The sequence below is a fragment of the Panthera pardus genome, unplaced genomic scaffold (genome assembly GCF_024362965.1).
Source record: "Panthera pardus isolate Hobbes unplaced genomic scaffold, ASM2436296v1 HiC_scaffold_27, whole genome shotgun sequence".
In the NCBI taxonomy this organism is placed as follows: Eukaryota; Metazoa; Chordata; class Mammalia; order Carnivora; family Felidae; genus Panthera; species Panthera pardus.
In genome coordinates, this window is record NW_026526843.1 from 70,902,778 (window position 1) to 70,919,734 (window position 16,957).

At 35.2% G+C, this 16,957-nt stretch overlaps 1 protein-coding gene across 8 annotated transcripts in view; it reads left to right on the forward strand.

Moving 5' to 3' along the window:
• OPHN1 (oligophrenin 1) overlaps nucleotides 1–16,957 on the forward strand; it is a 532,200-nt gene that overhangs the window by 262,396 nt on the left and 252,847 nt on the right. For all 8 annotated transcript variants that reach the window (XR_002074899.2, XM_053891532.1, XM_053891531.1 and 5 more), the window contains 4 exons: nucleotides 5,965–6,075; nucleotides 8,892–8,996; nucleotides 10,844–10,973; nucleotides 13,509–13,609. Coding sequence is in view for 7 of the 8 variants with exons in the window: in XM_053891532.1 (XP_053747507.1) it covers nucleotides 5,965–6,075; nucleotides 8,892–8,996; nucleotides 10,844–10,973; nucleotides 13,509–13,609 (447 nt within the window). In the remaining variant the exon portion in view is untranslated. The remainder of the gene's footprint in view (nucleotides 1–5,964; nucleotides 6,076–8,891; nucleotides 8,997–10,843; nucleotides 10,974–13,508; nucleotides 13,610–16,957) is intronic.

Below are 16,957 nucleotides of genomic sequence, written 5' to 3' on the forward strand. Positions count from 1 at the left end.
GTCCCTTTTTTTTCATTACTTCATAAGCCATTTCTGGTCCAATGAGAATCTCTGCAGGTAAACAACCTGAGTCATAGCCCTGGCTAGATAAATTCCCAACCAGTTTTTGTTTTAATTTTTAAATGCTTATTTATTTTTGAAAAAGAGACAGAGTGCGAGCAGCAGAGGGGCAGAGAGAGAGGGAGACACAGAATCCGAAACAGGCTCCAGGCTCTGAGCTGTTAGCACAGAGCCTGCTGCGGGTCTCGAACTTGTGAACCACGAGATCATGACCTGAGTTCTGAGTTGTAGTCGGACACTCAACCAACTGAGCCACCCAGGCGCCCCCCAACCAGTTTCTATAAAGACTTTACCTTAAGAAGTATTGGTGGGATGAAGTAGATGCTCAGAATCTAGGGCTGGTGTCAGAAACAATGAAGGAAGATTATGATCCTGATTTTCTTACATAATATCTACATTGACCTCTGGATCATTGAGGCAAAAATAAAGGTGACCCTTTAAAAAGATGTTTCAAGAGTAGGTCCTTCGAATACAAGAAATATGGTACTAGAAAACAATATCTGTTTTGTGTTATTTTCTGGGATAAGATTGGTGAGCTATCTGCTAATACTGTTCATGGGAGCAGTAATTTTTAAATTGCAGGTTGCCACTCATTTAGTAGGTCATGATATCAATTTAGTGATTCATGCCCTACATTTTGTAAAATGAAAGAATAAAAAGGAAAAATCTTAGTGCATCATCTGTAGTGTTTTATTAAACTTGACAATAGTCTTTGTTTTTACTATAGTGAGTCAGAACAGTATCTTAAATCATGTCCTAGTATATGCCTACTTATCTTTGCTTTATTGTATTGCCTTTGCTCCTGTGTCAGAGATTAATTGACTATATTTATGTGTAAATATAATTTTCACGCTTTCTATTCTGTTCCATTGATCTATTTGTCTGTTCTTTCACCAGTACCACATTGTTTTGATTATGATAACTTTATGGGAATTTTGAAATCAGATAGTGTAAATACTTCAATTGGTTCTTCTCTCCCAATATTGTGTTGGCTTTTCTTGCCTTTTTCCCTGTCTAAATAAACTTTAGAGTCACTTTGTTGATATCAAGAAAATAGCTTGCATTAATTTTGAATTGGATAACACTGAAGCTATGGATCAAGTTGTGAAGAACTGACATCTTGATAATATTTTCTATCCATCTACATGTAATATTTCTCCATAAATTTAGATCTTTGATTTACTTTACTGGTTTTATAATTTTCATCATATAGATCTTATAAATTTTTTATTTATGACTAAGCATTTCAAATTTTCTTCTAATACAAATACTTCAGTTTTTTTATGTTTATTTAATTTTGAGAGAGAGACAGACAGAGTGCAAGCAGGGGAGGGGCAGACAGAGAGGGAAACAGAATCTGAAGCAAGCTCCAGTCTCTGAGCTGTCAGCACAGAGCCCGTTGTGGGGATTGAACCCACGAACTATGAGATCATATTCTGAACTGAAGGCAGACACTTAACCGACTGGCCACCCAGGCACCTGTATAGTTTGGTGTTTTTAATTTACAATTTCAATGTCCACTGTTAGCATGTAAGAAAACAATTGATTTTTTATATCAACTTTGTATCCTGCAGTTGTGCTATCTAGTTACTTATTACTCCCAACAGATTTTTGTTGACTTTTGGGGGGAATTCCTATACACACAATTGTGTCATGTGTGGAAAAAAAAGATAGTTTTATTTCTTCCTTTCCAATCTATACACTTTTTATCTCCTTTCCTTGTCTTATTGCATTTGCTTAGAATTCCACTATGATTTGAATATGAATTGTTCCTGGTGTTAGAGGGAATATATCTAGTTTCTCAAAATTAAACACGGTGTTAGCTGTAGGTTTTTTACAGATAGTCTTTATCAAGTTGATGAAGTGCCCTTATAATTATAGCTTGTTGAAAGTTTTTCTCAAAGGATGTGTGTTGGATTTTGTCAAATATTTTTTTCTATATCTGTTGGTATTGTCATTTAATATTTATTCTTTAGGTGTTGATGTGATGAATTATATCAACTGATTTTTGAATGTTGCACCAGCCTTGCATACATGAAATAAATCACATGCAGTCCTGGTGTATATTTTTTATACCCTGGTGGATTTGATTTGCTAATATTTTATTGAGAATTTTTATATATATGTTTATTGGAGATACTAGTTTGTACTTTTCCTTTATTGTAATGTCTTTGTCTGGTTTTAGTATCAGGGTAATGCTGGCCTCAGAGAATGAGTTAGGAAATATTCCCTCTGCCTCTGTTTTCTGGATGAGAGTGTAAAAATTTGGTATCATTTCTTCCTTAAAATATCTAGTAAAATTCACCAGTGAACCCATCTAGTGCATTCTTTTTTGGAAGGATTTTAATTATTGATTCAATTCCTTTAATAAATATAAATCTATTCAGATTGTGTATTTCATCCTGTGTGAGTATTGGAAGCTTGTGTCTTTCAAGGAATTAGTTGATTTAGGTTATCAAAATTTAAGGCATGGAGTTATTAATACTCCTTTGTTATCCTTTTAATATCCATGAGATCAATAGTGATGACTCTGCTTTCATTTCTGACATTTTTTTTTATTCTTTAAGGCTATTTACTATTTATTTTTAACAGAGAAGGAAACAGAAAGAGCGTGAGTGGGGGCGAGGCAGAGAGAGAACTAGAGAGGGTCAAAGCAGGCTCCGTGCTATCAGCACTGAGTCTGACATGGGGCTCAATCTGACAAACCATGAGATCATGACCTGTGACAAAATCAAGAGTTGGATCCTTAACTGATTAAGACATATGGGCGCTTCTCATTTCTGGCATTTTAAATGTATGTGTTTTCTTTTTCTTTCTTAATCTGGCTATAGTCTTATCTATTTTCTTGATGTTTTAAATTAACCAGATTTTGATTTTGTTGATTTTCTTTGTTTATTTCCTATTGTTAATATTATTGGTTTCCTTAAAAATTGTTATTATTTCTTTTCTTCTGCTTATTCTGGTTTTAATTTGCTCTTATTTTTCTAAGGTGGGAGCTTAAATTATTGATTTTAGATTTATTTTATTCTAATATATGGTTTTAATGCTATAAACATTCCTTTAAGCATTGCCTTCACTTCATCCACAAATACTAAGTTATATTTTCATTTTTGTTTAGTCTAAAATACTTTTTAATTTCTCATAAGAATTCTTCTTTGACCCATGTGTCATTTAGAAATGTGCTGTTTAATCTCTAAGTATTTTGGCAGGTTCCAGCTATTTTTTATTATTGATTTCTAGTGTAATTTATTTGTGGTCTGAGAGCATACTTTTCATCATTCCTGTTCTTGTAAATTTATTCCAGTATATTGTATGTCCCAGGACGTGGTTGATCATGGTGATCTGAGTGAGCTTGAATATAAGGTGTATTCTGCTGTTGTTGGATGAAATGTTCTACAGATGTTAATTAGATCCAGTTGGTTGATGGTGCTGTTCAATTCGATTATGTCTTTACTGATTTTCTGCCTCAATTACTGACAGGAAGGTTGAAATTTCCAACTCTAATTGTGGGTTCACCTATTTCTCCTTGGTGTTCTATCAGTTTTTGGCCTCCCATGTTTTGATGTCCTATTACACAATAAGGGTGGTTATATCTTCTTAGAGAATTTACCATTATCATTATGTTATGCTTCTTTTTCCCTGACAGGTTTTGTTGCTCTGAAGTCTCCTTTTTCTGAAATTAATATAGCTATTCCAGCTTTCTTTTGATTCTTGTTGGCATGGAATTTTTTTCTCCATACCTTTACTTTTAGTCTATGTCTTTTATATTTCAAGTGATATGTTATACATAGCATATAGTTGGCTCTTATTTTTCATGCACTCTCAACAGTCTCTACATTTTAATTGGTGTGCTTAGGCCATTGACCTTTGAAGTGATTGATATAGTTGGATAAATATCTACCATGTTTGTTACTGTTGGCTACCCTTTGCTTATTTTTGTCTTAATTTTTTATCTGCCTTCTCTTTTTTTAACTTAAAATTGTATGATTCCCTTTTATGTCCTCTTCTAGCATATATGATTTATACTTTTTAAAACTTTTTTAGTGGTTACTCTGGTTTCCCATACACATTTACAATTAATCCATTTATGCTTTCATATAACATTATGCTTCTTCATGTGTGGTACAGGAACCTTATAACAGAATATTTCCTATTGCTCCCTTCAGTCACTTATAATATTATTGTCATTCATTCCACTATTTGATAATCTATATTCACCAAATACGTTGTTACAATTATTATCTTGGACAAACTCTTATCTGTAAGATTAGTTAAAAATAAGAAAAAATGTGATTTTATTTTACCTTCATTTATTCCTTCTCTAGTACTCTTCTTTTCTTTCTTTTGGTACACATTTCTCATTTATATAGTTTTCCTTCTGTCTGAAGAACTCCTTGTAATATATATTCAGTCACAAGTTTACCTCAAACATTCCTTAAATTTTTATTTGAGAAAATCTTTAATTTTTCTTCACTTTTGAAAAATAACTACTGGATGCAGAATTATAAATTTGTGATTTTATTCCAGTACCTTAAACATCTCACTCCACTCTCTTCTTTTTGCATGGTTTCTTAAGAGAAATCTTATTCTTGCTCCTCTTTAGATAAGGTAGGTTTTCTCCTGCTTCTCTCAAGATTTTCTCTGTGCCTTTGACTTTGTGCAATTTGAATATGATATGCCTACATGTAATTTTTTTGTATTTATACTATTGTTCTCTAAGCTTTCTCAATCTTTTGTTTCTTATCTGTCTAATTTTGGAAAAAATTTAGTCATCACTTTAAGTATTTCTTATGTTCCTCTTTTTCTTCTCCTTTTAGAAAGCCTAGTATGCGTATCTTCCATTTTTATAATTGTCCAACACCTCTTAAATACACTACTCCATCTTTTTCATTCTTTTTTTCTTTTTGCATTTCAGTTTTTGAAGTTTCTATTGACATATCTTCAAGTTAATTGATCCTTTCCTTAGCCTTGTTCAGTCTGTTGATAAGCCCATTAAGGGCATTCTTCATTTCTGCTAATGTTTTTTTATTTCTAGCATTTCCTTTTGATTATTTCCCTTACCTTTCATATCTCCACTTGTATTACTCATCTGTTCTTGTGTATTGTCCTCCTTTTCCATTAGAGCCCTCACTATAATTTCTTGTCTAGTAATTCCACCATCCAGTATCTCTGCCTTATCTGTTTGGTTTTTATGTTTGTTTTTTATCTTCAAACTGGTTGTTGTTGTCTTTTCCCCTTTTGTATGACTTGTAATATTTTGTTGAAAGCCAGATGTAATGTTCTGGGTAAAAGGAACTGAAGTAAATAGGTCTTTAGCATTAGGCTTTATGTTTATATAGATAGGAGTTAGGCTGTACTTAGTTTGCTGTTAGACTATGTTTGGTTTATTCTAGATATTGTTCTCAGAGGCCAAAATTTCCTGTGGTATTTTTGTTTCTGTCTTCCCTGTTGTCTTTGGATTTCCTTATAGAGTTGTTCTTAAATAACTGATAGTCTGATACCGGCTATAGCAACGGGTTTCTGCTTCGCAGCTTTTGCTCTTGTAAGCTCTGATTCTCCATTTTCACCTGTCTATCCAATATTTGAGGCAGCTCTTTTCCCTCTGATTTCAATTCTCTGTTGTTTCTAAGAGAAGTTGTGATTTTCAACTTGTTCAGCATTGTTTTTTTGTGAGGATGGTTATGATAACTTGCAGGCTTTTTAATTGTTCGACCAGAAACCAGAAGTTTCCCATTGATCGCTTTTTATTTCTTGGCTTATAGTTCCTATCTGTAAAATAAAGGAGTAAGATCACTACTTGGTGGCTAAATTATTTCCTAGCTCTAGCATTCTGTTGAGTGCATAAGCAGTGACTTATGTGAATGATTATGCTGTTATGTGACTTTTGCTGCTCTTCTTCTACAGGCAGACCTCCAGGTGGACAAAGAGAGGCATAATTTCTTTGAGTCCTCCCTTGATTATGTTTATCAAATCCAGGAAGTTCAGGAGTCCAAGAAGTTCAATATTGTGGAGCCAGTAAGTTCTATCTGTTGATGAATAGTGTAAAAATATTTACCAAATTCCTGGTAAATGCAGAGAACTTTGATCATAAAATTGAAATCTCAAAGATGGTGAAGGATATTTAATGCTTAATAATGAATGTCAAGAAAATAGACACACCAGCTTGTGTTGTTCTTGCTTTCTTACTAACATTTTCTCTTCCTTACCACCCCTTCTTGCCTTTCTTTTCTTTCCCATTTTCTTTTCTTTTTTTTTAATGTTCATGTATTTATTTTGAGAGAGAGACAGAGAAAGAGAGGGAGAAGGAGAGAATCCTGAGCAGGCTCCATGCTGTCGGCATAGACCCAATGTGGGGCTTGATCCCACAAACCAGGAGATCATGTCCAGAGCTGAAACCAAGAGTCGGACACCCAACCGACTGAGCCACCCAAGTGTCCCTTCTTTCCCATTTTGTCTCCCTAGCTATGAATTTCCTTTCTTTCTCTTTCTTTGCTTCCTCTTTCCTTCTCTCCCTCCTTTGATTTCTCTGTCACCCTTCATTTTATCTTGCTCTCCTCCCTTCCTTGCTCTCATGCTTTCATAAAGCTTCTAAAGGGCCTATCACATACCAGTCAATGTGCTACAAGCTCATGTCCCTTGCACTTAATGACTTCCTATTGTACTGTTTTTACTTCTGTACTGTTTTTACTTCTATCTTCTTTATTTTTTTCTACTTACATCTCTGTGAGCATAAAAGTGATGTGCTTTGATTTGACAACTATGTGGAATTTTAACAACTTTTATTTTCTAGCATAAAAAATGTACTTTTATTGCAGAAAAGCTAAAAATAACTATAGGAAAAATAAAACAAAAATAATAAATTTCCAAAACAGAGGTAATCACTGTTAATATTGTGGCATTTTCCTTCTAAGTTTTCTGTGTATCTACAGTATTTCTTTCTCTATTTATGTATGCCTTTGTACTTATAGATATGTGGGTGTGTGTGTACACATGTGTGAACATGTGTTTACATGTATATGTTTTGCACATGAACATGTATATTTATGTACACGTGTATCTGTGCTCACATTTGTATATATCTGTATATATATGTATGCAATCAAGTGTGTATTCATTTATACAAAAAATTAATTGAACTTCTATGACTGGCACTGTGCTAAACACTGGGTATTCTATAATTAATAAGATGGACTCTGTTTCTCTCTTTATAAGGACTACATTCGTATTGGGTAGACAGAAGGGAAACAAGGATACAGATAAATAAAATTAATTGTAAGTTGTGATAATGGCTAAAACAATAACAAGAATGGGCAGCTACTTTAGAGTAGATGGTCAAGGAAGATCTCTGAAAGTATCATTTACGGTAAGATCTAAAGAAAGAGAGGGTGAGGCCACATGAATAATGGAGAAATAATACTCCAGACACAGAAAAACACATGTGCACAGTCCTTAAGTTAGGAAAGAATGGTGTGCTTGAAGAATGAAAAGATTAGTGCCTCTAGATACTGGCAATAGAAAAAGAGAGGGGCAGGAAGTAATTAATGTATGATAGGAAGGTACAGGACCTGTAAGCATGGTAAAAAGTTTGGATATTAGTCTAAGTGTAGTGGAAAACCACTGATAAGTGTTAAACAGAATATGACATGAGCTGATTTTGTTGTGTGGAGAATGGCTTAAAAAAGACCAACAGTGAAAGTGAGGAAACCAGTTAGAAGGCTACTACAGTGGTCTAGGCAAGAAAAGATGTTGGTTTCGGTTAGGGTGGTGGAAATTCAAAAAGAAAAGAATGGCTGGATTAGACCTATGTTTTGGAGATAAAACTGACACAATTTGGATTCAGATGTGAGTGGAAGAGAAATCAGGGATGATTCTTTCTGGCTTGACTGAGTGGGTAGTAGTGTCATTTCCTGAGATGAGAAAGCTTGGGAGAGAAACAGAAAGATTATGTATATGACAATGTATGTGGTATACACACCCATATACGTTTATACACACACACATGCACATATATATGCAGCACATACGTGTGTATATGTACATAGATTTTATATGTATTTATGTATATGTACATATATATAGTTTGTTTTTGTATTTATGCATATATGCATGTCTATATGCATATGGTGTTATCTGTGTGCATATTTATATGCACCTACCTGTTTATTTTCTAAAAAGAATAGAACAATTATTACTACTTCTTATTACACTTTACTATTGGCAGAATTGAGTATTATTTTTTAAAGGTTTGTTTTTGATAGCTGAAATCATATTTTCTTTGTTTTTATTTATGTGTATTTGATTATTGAGGTTGAATATTTTTCACATTAAAAATGTTTGATTGATAATTTGTATGTCTTATTCTGAACCCCCCCTGAAACATTTCTAACTCAAAAATGGGTTCACACTCTGTGAATATTTTAGCATTATGACAGTCTTCATTAAGGTACAGAATCTTACTTTATTCATTTATTCACTTATCTGTTTATTCAACAAATATTAATTGAGCACCTACTCGGTGACAATTCTGAAGATATAAAGAGAAAAGACACAGTCTATTCCCATACTATCCAAATTATGAATGGTTTTATATGCTATCTGAAAAGGATCTGAATGAACAAATTTGTTGGTAGTTCTTATTTTCTGGAACTAATTCCAGTGTAAATGTTTAACCTAATAAGAGAATGGCTTTATGTACACCTGTTTTTGTTTTCATGATTACTTTTAACACTATACCGTGTAACGCTATGGAATTTATTTTCCGTGTTTCTTTTTCCTTTATTTGATAATGAGAAGATGCTGGTGATAAAGTTATTTTTACATGTTTTCCCTAGGTCTTGGCCTTTCTTCATAGCCTCTTCATTTCCAACAGCTTGACTGTAGAGCTCACACAGGATTTTCTCCCATACAAACAGCAGCTCCAGCTCAGTTTGCAGAATGTGAGTTTGCATGTGGGTTTCTTCACCTGTCCCCACATTCCAGTTGGATTTTAGCCTCAATAACTTTAACCTTGAAATCCCAGTTTATTGCAGTCTAGCCAATTTGTCAGGACATATTGGTATGGGTCACAAATATTTTTGTGCGCTAGACTGTTCTTGCTCTTTCAGTTTCAACTCTCCGCAGTCTTTGAGGCTTATTGTTGCTCAAACCTACCCCTCCACCCACTAATACTTCTATCTATCCAATATTTATTAAATGTTGCTAATTTACCACATCTCTTCCAGATCAGAAACCAGCTATGGGCTTGTTTAAGCACAGGTCTTATGCTACTTCCGTGTTGGTCTAGACACTTAAGAGTTTTATGACCACAAATGTCCATTTTCCTCTCTCTTCCTTCTCTCATTAAATACTAGAGTTAAATAAATTATATCTAAAGGTTTTATTCACCTTCTTTCAAATGCTAGTTCTTATAGATGGCATAGGCACAGTCTTCCCATCTTTGTAACATATATATTTTTTCTCATTCATTTATTTAACTACATTTAATGAATACTTATGTATATAATATATACTTTGTGCCAGACATTTTACAAGACACTGGACATACCATAATAATGCATGTTAGTTTTTCTTTCCTCAGGGTACATGCAGTTTCTTGCATGAAGGAGACATAAACACTGGAAAACATCATAATTCCTTGTGATAAGTGTTTCAATAGTGTTACGACCAAAATTTTTAAAGCAGCACAGAAAGTAGAACATTGACTGCCTGGTGCAGTTAGAGAAGGCATCACTGAGATAGTGATTTTGGACTAGTTGTTACATTGCATAAAATTTACAGAGTATTTTTATATGAAATAGGTTGGTAAGTTGTAGTGGACATAAACTTCACTTGGTTGTTTAGGAGGATCTTGACTTAGAGTAGTTTTTTTAAATTTTTTGCTGGGTACTCACCCTCACCAGAATGTGAGAGCCCATGTCTTTGGATTTATAAAATATCCCTATAACCAGGTTAATCATTTGAATCTTCCTCAAAAAAGAAATTGAGAAGTATGAATTTAATAAAACCCCTTGTATCTATGTATATGATGAATTCATTCACAGGATGATCAGTAGAGTAGGCCCAAAAAGATAGGGCAGCCCAGATCACCATTTTGACTGACATAACAATCTTGAGGCTAGATGCTAAGGACCTATCTCTAGTGATTTTCTTACCCATATTTCAAACAGTGTTTTGCTATTGTGTTTAGTTGTGTAGTTGTACATATATTATTTCTTACCATTAGCTTTTTTTTTCATGAATATGAAAACATAACTTTTCAGTTGATCTATCTTCAAAGAGTACATTGTCATGTATTTTATCCTAATGGCTAGAATTTGATTCAGAGTCAAATAGGCAGTAACTTTACTTGAGGCAAAACGTAAAAGTTGCCATGATAATATTATCTTTGGGAACCTTCTTTATAGTCTCCCTTCTTGTAAAGTGAAAGTCAGTCTGGTGCTCAGAATTCTAAGAGCCCTTGTTTATTGGAGCCTTATGTCATTCCCATTAGAAAATAAAAGTCTCCCACATGTGTTTTATTGTTATATTATTTATGTTTCTGTTTCCCTTTTAGTCTTTAGTACTGTTACACTCCATAAAATTGTTTTCTCGTCACTATGCCGTTCAACATTTGTTTTCTGCTGTGTTGTAGCATATAATGAAAACCAAGAAAACTCTGCACTGGATCTCTGACCAATAAATGCTTTTTAATAAGGTGATAATGGTGATAATGATAATGGTGATATCATAATATCATATCATAATGGTGATAATGATAATAATTATGATGATAATGTCTTAACAGACAAGAAATCATTTCTCCAGTACTCGGGAAGAGATGGAAGAACTTAAGAAAAGGATGAAAGAAGCTCCCCAGACATGCAAACTTCCAGGACAGCCAACCATCGAAGGCTATCTCTATACACAAGAGAAATGTGTGTGGGAATATAGGGATCCCCATTGGGTTTCAGTAGACTGTCACCTACTTGCCACTCTCCAAACTCCAGGAACCTATATTGTTCACAGACCCCTGACAGCTACACCTCTTTGGAGAATAGTCTGGACATAGTGGATTAAAAAAAAAAATGAAGGGGAAGTTGGAGGGGGAGGTTAGGAATTTGTCTTACAAAGGGTCTGGTATGATAAGATTTAAGGTTTTTCTCTGTGATTCAAAATGGGGATTGTTAATTGTTTAATCCTTCTGATGGCTCTGATGGGGGGGAAAAAGTGGTAAGGGAAAAGAGGCAGAAAAATAATATTTATTACACCTGCTATGTGCCAGGCAGGCATGGTGCTAAGTACTTTAAATACACTATTTCATTTGATCATTAAAACCACTTATCATACCCATTTTACTTGAGGCCACTGAGGTTTAGAGAGATCACTAGTTGAAAGTCACCCAACTATCAAGTAACAGTCCTAAGAGTAAACTCCATTCTGTGAAATGCCAAAACCTATGCTCGTATCACTATACTCTATACTTCTCACTGCCTTAGAAGCACATGGTTGCTCTTAAAGCACTAAACAACAACCATTGTGATTTCAATGGGATGACAGTTGTTCATTGCTGACCAAGGAAAATGAGTTAACTTATCCACTTACTGAATATTGCAGAAGATTCAAGCCTTCCTACCTCCTAAATAACATTATGAAAACCTGCATATGCTGTTTGCTTTTCCTTATGAACTATGACCCAGTGCTCCCAAAGCCTGTGATTTCAGCCCTGCCCATAATTATTTTACCTGAGAAGTAAGAAGAAGAAGCTACTCAGATGTTACTAGTGGCAAAAAACTACTGCAATTCACAAAACATGGCATTTAAGCATTGATATTATCATGCTTTTCCTCTCTTTGAGAAATTAACTTTTGATATTTTTCAAAGATGTGTTCTTCCACTTTTCAGATGTATCCCTTCAACTCTATATTGCAGTATTTCTCAATCTCAGTGCTATTGACATTTTGGGCTGGGTAATTCTTTGTTTTGTCGGGGAGGGGGGGTGGATCATATACATTTTAGGGTGTTTAGCAGCATCTATGCCCTGTCCTCACTTTATTCTAATAGCACTCCCTAGGTACTACAACCTAAAATGTCTCCAGACGTTGCCAAATGTCCCTTGGGAGGCAAAATTTCCCTTGGTTGAGAACTACTGCTATATTATAAAAGAGGTGGAAATAATGAGTTTGCAATCTTGGCTATAATATCAACTAGCTCCAGTTTTCTAATTTGTCAAATGGATATGATATTGTTACTCAGTTGAATATTTATTGAGCATCCTTTTTTTCCAGACAATGTGCAGTGCACTGGGGGATTTTAAAAACTGAATCAATCTTGATTTTTGCCTTCAAGTTCACAGTCTGAGGAGGAAGATAGACAACTATGTCAAGAATTATAAGGAAATGTGCTGAGCATTGCATTTGGGGCATATATCTAAGGGCTTCACTGAGGAAGTAAATTAGAACTCGAATTATGAGTGGGAGTTTGATAGGCAAAAAAAGGGGGAAGAAATTTCCAGGTATATACCATTGCATGTTACTCAGGCACAGAGGTATGTGAGGATGTAATCTATTTTCAGGTTCTTGGTTTGCCAAGAATAACCCTGGTTTATACCTGTAATCCTTTTGTAATTATTAATGGTGACCCATTCAGTCTTAAATATGTCTTGAAAATTTGGACTAAAAATACATGACCAACTCTTTGTTTGATAACTGAAAGTAATTCAATGAGACAGGACCATAGAGGGTGGCAAAAGACAAAGTAGGAAAGGTAAATATCACATTATGAAGGATTTTGTGGGCCAACCTGAGTTTAAAGATGGTGGAAAAGCCATGCATGATTTATAAGAGAAATGATATACATATATGTGTTTTAAGAATACTCCTTTAGCTAAAGAGTGGAGAATGCACTAGAAAAGAGTGATCAGAGATAGGGGAAATCAGAGAGAAGACCACTGACATGGTTAATTGTGGAGAAATAGTGAATTTTTGTTTTGTCTGAAATACTTAATAAAACATTAAAAGTAATTCAGCAATAGTGTCCTGAACTAATTCAGGTCTAAAAGGGATGGAGAGGATGAAGCAGCTGGAAGAGAGACATGTAAGGAATAGAATGGACAGAACCCAACCACCAGTCAAATGGCAGGTTACAGGGAAAGACGAGCAGAAGATTACAGTTGTATCCAACTCATACAGTAATAGGATAAGTAGTAGAAGCATTCATAGGGGATATGGCAAGGAGAGTGATTTGGAGCAAGCTAGAGCCAATGTGGAAAGTAGTTGATGAGTTTTAGGATCTCCATACGTTCTGTGTGTTGATGGCACTGCAGGGCTGCTGGAGTTCAGGGGAGGGTTAGGGCTGGATCTGAAACACTATGACTATGAAGAGCAGACTGTACACCCTTCCCATCTTAGGAGTGTATTGACCATACTGCCTAAAAATATATTCTGCCAGCTCACTTTTGCCTATCATTGTAGGGGCTTTGGGAATATCCTGGGTCAAATATTACTGCCAGTATGAGAAAGAGACCAAAACGCTCACCATGACACCTATGGAGCAGAAGCCAGGTGCTAAGCAGGTCAGTTCTTTTGTGTGCCATATTTTTTGAAATGCATCTGTGCCTGCATCTCAGAAAAGAGTATACCTTGACTTAGTGCCAAAGAATCAAGTTCATCACTGTCATGTGAATCATGACTCTGTGTGTTCTTCTTGGCCTAAGATTGAATTGGACCAGATACTACTCAGTTGAGTAAAATGATATCTATTATGTCAAGCCTTCTGAAAGTGCCTATACTCTTTAAGATCATTTATTAAATTATTAAAAGTGCCTGTCACATTGTACAAGAAAATTTGCAAGGATATGGATGAATTGGAGGAGGATAGTATTACTTGCTTTTAATAAGTTTCTACTGTAGTATTCCTTTAAATAGCAAGTGTTTAAAATATCATTTTCCAAAATTGCTTTTTTAGATAAATATGTCTGTTTCCTAAAGTTGGAATAATGGAATAAACTATACCCCATATTCTATGTAATGTTCAGATATATTTAAGCAGTCGATGCCTCTTCTTCTGTCCTCCAAACCTTCCCCTATTCCCTAAAATGTCAAGATGAGTTTAACATACTGAGAAGATATTTACCTACCGGAAGAACTTAATCTTATATATTACATACTATACTGTATAATATAATATAAAATATAATATAATATAATATAATGACCACACAGCCAAAAATTTTTATTCTGTCATCTCACTTTTGCCTGTATTTGTAGAGGCTTTGGAAATATACACACACACACACACACACACTCACTCAAGGGTTTATTAAGATAAAAGCTGATAGACAAACGTTTCATACTCTAAAAGTAGTTTAATGTGTCCTTTAAACTGCCTCCCAAACTGGGTGTTAATGCATGGGTTTTTAAGGATTTCTGTTCTTTACAAATTGTTTAAAAAATGAAACAAGGTCCATTTACTAATGCTGGACCTTGGTGGTATAAGTAGACGCAATTGAGGTAGGCAGAAATTTGGAGAAAAAATGGGCCAATTTTTCTTCACTGCTGCTGGTTTCCATGGAAGATCTCTCTTGTGTTACTTGTCCACAGAAAATTAGAGAGGTCTGAGATTTGGTGGCAGGCTCTTGAAAACTGCTTTTTTGTGTCTTTAACCAAAAATTTTGTTCTCTGTTTTGGATGTGTATTGGAGATGAAAATCACCTCTAATGAAGTGTACTAAATGGGATTTCCAGAACCCTCATCCAATGCTTCTGTGTAGGCCAGTTACTCATTCATGATTCCAAAACTCTCCTTAGTTTCCAGTCTGCCAAGGCACCTTTCAGTATGGTTTCAATAAATTTATCTGGTGCGCTATCACAGAATTTGTTCCATTTCTGTCAGAATGCAGCTGATGTATCTGACTGGCTAGTACTTATAAGAAGCATTGTCCTGTGGTCTCTTCCTTTTCTTTTTCTACACACATTACTTTCCAGATCCCAGCCTTTAACGTTACTCTCTTAGACAGTAAGCTCATTTAGGCCTTTTCTCTCTTGCTCAGGCACATACTGGAAAGCTCAAGACAGAAGCAGTAGATGCCACTTTCATATCCTCCTAGCAGATGAGTGCAAGCTCTCATTTTAGTTCTTTTTTCCTCGTCCCGTTTCATTAAGAGGCTGCTTGCAAAACTTGCAGTAGTGTTAGCCTAAGCAGTTTTAATATGGGATTCCTTACGGAGTGGGAAGAGGAATTGGGTTCTCTATTTAGAAGGAAAGGGAGGTAAGTAGTAACTTGAATTTCCATAAAATGAAGTTGAAAAAGGTTTCTTCTTTTCAGTTCTGTCAGTTCCTATTACTGGTTTGTGTTTTAGAAAGGTAAATCATACGAGTAAGTGAGACTATAATAACACCATATAATCCACTATTTATTGAATGTCTACTGTGTGCCAGGCACTGAGCTAGACACTTTTTGCCATGTGCCTCATTTATTTTCTCAGCATCCCTGTGAAGTTTTATTAGTTCAGTTTGAAGATAGAGGAATTAACCCTCTTTCTGACTGTGGTACTTGCCAGTGTTCCCTGCTAGTTCAGCCTATCACCTTCCACCTGTGTTGTTCTGTTCACTTTATGAATTATCTTCCTAAATGCTATTTTAGAAGATCCCCATCATTTCCCTGTCAGGCAGTTATGGTAAGAGGAAAGAGTGCTGTATTTTGAGTTTCAAAAACTGGGTTTAAATCTGAGCTCTGTGGCCTAGTAGCTTTTTGACCCCAAGTAAATTGTATAATGTTGCTTAATATAATTTTACTCGTCAGAAAAATGACAAGAATAATACTGTAGTTCATAAAAATTTCTGGAGCAGTAATTCTTCACTAGGTGCTAGAGAGATAAAGATAAATAAAATGTCCATCCCCTTGAGTTCATAGTCAATTGGGGAAAGAAATAATGCAGAAAACACATAGTGAACAGTGTGCGGGATTGGGAAGAATTTTGGAGGAAATGAAAGCTGAACTGCAGTTTGTAGAACAATTAAGAGTTTTTCCAGGCAAAGAATATAGATAAAGTCATTTCAGGTGGAGGAAACATTATTTGCAGTTATGGAGCCACGAAAGACTATGACATATGTGTGAAATGAGAGTACTTATGCATGGATGGGGCATAAAACAGATTGGGGTGGCTAGAAGTAAACCTGAAGTAGTAAGCAGGGTGTAGGCCAAGGAGCCATGATGCCTCTGAACCTGAGGGAGATGAGTTTAAAGAGGGAGGGTCAGTATATGATACTGTTAATTACTGTCCTCTTGAAAGGCTAGTAATGTTTGATCCCCTCAGTACTGGGGTAAGGAAGGCAGATTGAAGGATGAATTCAGGTTGAGTTTTTATAGTGTGGGAGCAGCAAAAAGATAGGTCTGAAAGGGGGTTGAGTGTGCCAGTGAGAAAGAATTCTTTTTTGATCAGCTGGATCAACTCTATGGTCCAGTTTAGAGGGCAGAGTACCTAAACACAGACCTGGCATTTGGGAAGTGTTTCTGACTTGGTGGGAACAAGGTGTTTAGTTAGCATTATCCCCATTTATAGATTGTGAAGTTAAGATTCAGTGACAGAAATGATTTGCCCTGGGTTGCAAGCTACTAAATGGTATAACTGGGATGGACTTCCTAGTTTATTGCTATTTCCACTATCACTATACCCACTCGCGTGACTTTAGGTAAGTCATTTTATCTGAGCTTCAGTTCTTTCTAAGGGTTGTTATGAAGAAAGTTGGTTTGAAGACACCTAGGATAATATGTGGCACATAGTAGGTAATGGATAAATGTTGCTTCTCTTTCCTATACTACGTTGTCTCTATTGAGATAATAGAGGGAAACCGAACAATATGGGACTGGGGGATTTTAATCTGTGAACAGAGTGGATTTCAATGGCCTTATTAAGTGTCCAT